At 34.6% G+C, this 4476-nt stretch overlaps 1 protein-coding gene across 1 annotated transcript; it reads right to left on the reverse strand.

The window, feature by feature from the left end:
* Positions 1-868: 868 nt before the first annotated feature.
* On the reverse strand, positions 869-2474 carry or30bt1 (odorant receptor family 30, subfamily BT, member 1). Its single transcript, XM_048161147.1, has 2 exons — positions 2467-2474; positions 869-2186 (listed from the first exon to the last, which is right to left on the reverse strand). The coding sequence occupies exon 2, from the start codon at positions 2171-2173 to the stop codon at positions 1190-1192; it is 984 nt and encodes a 327-aa protein (XP_048017104.1). The 5' UTR covers positions 2174-2186; positions 2467-2474; the 3' UTR covers positions 869-1189.
* Between the last annotated feature and the right edge of the window lie 2002 nt (positions 2475-4476).

The following is a 4476-nucleotide window of genomic DNA, read 5'->3' on the forward strand; positions in this document are numbered from 1 at the left end:
ACAGTGATCATAACAGTAGTCTATGTGAGTTAAACTGTGGATCATTTGTCATTGCTTTGACACAAAATGCTTTCAATGACCTCTTTCAAATCACATGAATTCTTTTCTCACTTAGACACAAACACCACCATAACTTCATGTACTCTACAGGCTAATTTTCACATTTACATAGTTTTTTTTTTTTTTTTTTTAAACTGTTAAACTTTAGTTCAACACTTGAACTGAATGAATAATAAATTTGCAACATTTATAAAGTAATACCATATTTAAATATATTCTGAATCTAAAAAAATGAAATACTATCAAAACAATTAGATGTAGCTGAACACCAATGCAGTGTTAGCCTTTTAGTTTCATTACAATCTATACAAAATGGGAAAACTTAGGAATAATTTTATACTGTAATGTAAACATGCACTATGTAACACTGCAGTGCATTCTAAACAGCACGAGTGTCATTCTTGTTTTGTAAAAAAAGAAAAAAGAAAACATATTGTGTTTTGAGTGTTTTTTTTTAGGTCATTTTATGAGTGACAAAGTGTGTTTGTTGACAACCTTTGCTAGTGTTATAGAAGAATGAGTTGAAGAATGAAGAAAAAAAAAATAAAATTTTAAATTAAATTGAAAGTATTAAGCAATGTATCATAGCAAGTCTTAAACAACAACAACAACAACAACAAAAAACTATACATGTATCTAATGGTTCTCACTACAAAAAAATAAATAAAAAAATTAAAAAAAGTGCCCCTAATGCTTATGTAATGGGACACCAAAATGTATTTTAATCATTAAATGTTCCTTAATAGTCATTATTCAGTTCCTGCATGACACAACAAAATGTATTCACACTTTCAGTGTAAATGCAATGAATTTGTAAGTAAATAGACTTTATTTAAGAAAATAAAGTTGTAATAACACATTGTTACATTAAGTCATGTACAAACAAAAATCTTTGCTTTTTCTTTTAAATATAGTTTTAAGGGTTTTTTTCAGTAAAAAAAAAAAAAATACAGCAGCTATGTTTTCTTGGCTTCAAAAAGCAAACAACAAAAGATATATATTTCCTATTATACATATTGTGGATAAATCCAAAGTTCTCACAGTTGCTCTAGTTCCGTATGCTGCATGACATTCAAAGAATACTATTTTGTTAATGTAGTTTCTTCTAATGTATGACTGCTGTAATAATTTATGTACACACAGTGGATACATTTACTTTTGTTGGATTATTTTGGGGATTTATTGAAATATTTAGCCTTTTAAGCAAGCTTTTCTTGACATCTTTTGTTCTTAAACAGTAAATGAGGGGGTTGATCATGGGTGGAAATAGACTATACATCATAATAATGACTAATCGTAAATCAGTGCTGAAGTTGATACCAATATTGCTAGACAAATAAATAAAACACCTGGGTAGGAAATAGAGAGCAATTATAATGAGCTGAGGACTGCATGTGGAGAAAGACTTCAGTCTTCCTTGAGCGCTTGATATACGCAGAACTGCCACAATAATAGTGCAATAAGAGAAAACAATGAAGGCCAGAGGACTAAGCAACACAACCATAGCAAATACAAAGGCTGGAACACTGTACAGTGCCCTGTTAGTGCATGCAAGTGATGTAATAGAAATGTGATCACAGTAACAGTGTATAATGGTGTTTTCTGCACAGTAAGGGAGAGGGTATGCCCTTATTGCCATCATTAAAGGGCATGCATGTGCTATCACCCATACAACGAGACAAAGATAGAAAATATTTAACCTTGTGACTATATTAGGATATCTTAGGGGATTACAGATGGCTACATACCTATCAAAGGCCATTATTGCCAGGATAAAAGCATTGACTGTACCAAAATAATGCACAAAATACATTTGAATGAAGCATCCACTAAATGAAATATTACCAGCTTGGAACCAATACCTAGCAATAATTTTTGGTAAGGTAGTAGTGCTGAATAATATATCACTTACAACCAGATTTAAGATGACATAATACATAGGTTTATGAAGGCATTTTTCTAGAGCAAAAAGTACTATAAATATTCCATTCCCTACTAAGATACTCACATAGACAAAAAGCAGCAGAGCAGTCACTGTGCCGTAGTATTCTCTTTGAAGCCCAGGAAAACCAACAATGAAAAAGTCCTTAAAGCTGATGTTTCCGGCTGACATGTTGACCTGATCACTGGATGAAAAATTAGATTAAGGTACAATGAGATGCATCTTGAATGCATTGTTACACTGCTGGTTTTAGCATGAAATCATATATATCAGAAATTACAAAATTGGATCACAGAATCATAACAGCTAGTTAAAATATTAAGTTGTATTTTATCATTTTTTTAAAATACAGGAAATTACAGAAATTAGCACATTATCATATAAAAAATATTGACTTAAGTTTTGTAATAAACTGGAAAAGCATCTGATCTAACTCTAAAATACCAGTAGAATCATTTACTTACACTATACGTCTTTCTACACTCCAAAAATATGTCTGAGTCAAAGATATTTAAGGCTCATAAATCATTCTTTTTTTTCCTTCTAATTAAGGCGGGACATTTAGTGGTTGGTCGATGACACTGGCTGTATACCTCACGTGTTTCTTATAGGCCTGGAACTATCTGTAGTATCTTAGTCAGGTAAGACACAATATTGAATTTAACTCAGAAGAAAACAAGGCTGTGAGAAATAGACTTACAGTCAATGGCATGCATTAGTTCTAGATAAAAAATACATTTTTTTTTACAACTTAGAACTTTTACAACTAATTTATGGAGTTTTTGTTTACATAAAGTTTATTTTTATTTAGCTGAACAATTGATATGTTATTATCAGGGGCATTTCCTCCAAGGAGGCAAGGGAGGCAGTGCCTCCTCAAAAAAATTGAATGAGAAAATAATCCATATTACAAAAATAATACAACGCAAATAAATTACAAAATGTGACATTGCCGAGGAGGCAAGGGAGGCAGTACCTCCTCAAAAAAATTGAATGAGAAAATAATCCATATTACAAAATAAAACAACGCGAATAAATTACAAAATGTGACATTAAAAAGTGTGCAAGTCGCTCGTTTTTCTAAAGAAACACTGTCCAACAGCAACACCTGCAGGTAAAGTTACAGCAGAAGTCCGCGTCTCTCGTGCCTCGCTTCCCCTCAAAGAAAATGAATAGACCACCTAAAGTGTGTGGTGGGTTTTGTGGGTAATTGAGAATGAATGGGGGAAAGTCTCGTGAGAGGAGGCAATGCCTCCATTGTGCTATGATTGGATGAAATTAGTTATGATTGGATATGATTGGTTTGTGCGATAAATCCCACCTCTTGTTTATGTACGCGTTCCGTGCGTCAGTCTGAATGAACAAAATGACAGCGTCAATGGGAAGACTAATTGAAAAGTAAGTAAACAGCTCAGCCACTTAGATATCACCACTTTATTTCATGTCAAAATCAAACTTGAAAAGGCCCGAAAACACGATGTCTGCGAGGGGTTTTTATCAGGGGCGCCGTTGGCACGGGGGAACAGGGGGTCAGGACCCCCGCAGTTTTGAAAAGATAGAAGTCGACCCCCGCACTTTTGATAAGGGCTGCTTCAATTAGTCACACTATGTCATCTTTTAGCTTAGGATATTTTCTTTCAAATGAGACCATTTTCACGTTTCTGTAAGCGATCCGTTCGTAAATAATCAGCTGTTTTGTCGCGGATGTGAACAGGAAATGCTCTCGAACGGAGAAACACGTGATCTCCAAACCATCGATCAATGCATGCTTACGTTTTAGGACAGGTCGATGGTATATAAATCATGCCCGAACGTTAGCGTCTGTCAATCAAGCCAAACCGTCCATTCCATTCAGAAACCGAGAATTTGACACTTTAAGGTAAGGAGGCTGATCTCTCAGGTTGATGCGCGAGCTGGCTTGACTGAAGTTTTCGTGAGGATTTATAGTTTATGGACTGTTTTGATTTCGTTCTGTTGCAGAGACTCTCTATTCGTTACGTTGAATCACAAAACAAATATAAACGTGTCCCTGCTCTTGATATACAATCACTGACGAACATCTTTGGTTTAATGAGAGAAAAAAAGAAAAAACGAACCCAGAATCTCTTGCATGCTAATCGAAAATATTGCCTCCAGTCCATCAGGACAATCTATTTTTAACAGCGGATCTACGTATTTATTAACTAATATACATACTCTTGAGACATATTGTATTATAGCAGATGTAAGGAAGAAACTATCATATTAATTTTAATATCATATTATTATTATTGTAATAATACAATTACAATACCCCCCCCCCCCCCCCCCCACCCCCCCCCCCCACCCCCCGAAAAGTTTGGTCCCCCTCACTTTGAAAATGTCTCCTGCGCCCCTGGTTTTTATTGCAATCAGCTTAGTGAAATTAAAGATACATCTTCGTGTCTGTGACAGACAGTGTTTACCGAGCATGACTGATGATCCGATACAGCTTA

Source organism: Megalobrama amblycephala, linkage group LG16, assembly GCF_018812025.1.
Source record: "Megalobrama amblycephala isolate DHTTF-2021 linkage group LG16, ASM1881202v1, whole genome shotgun sequence".
In the NCBI taxonomy this organism is placed as follows: Eukaryota; Metazoa; Chordata; class Actinopteri; order Cypriniformes; family Xenocyprididae; genus Megalobrama; species Megalobrama amblycephala.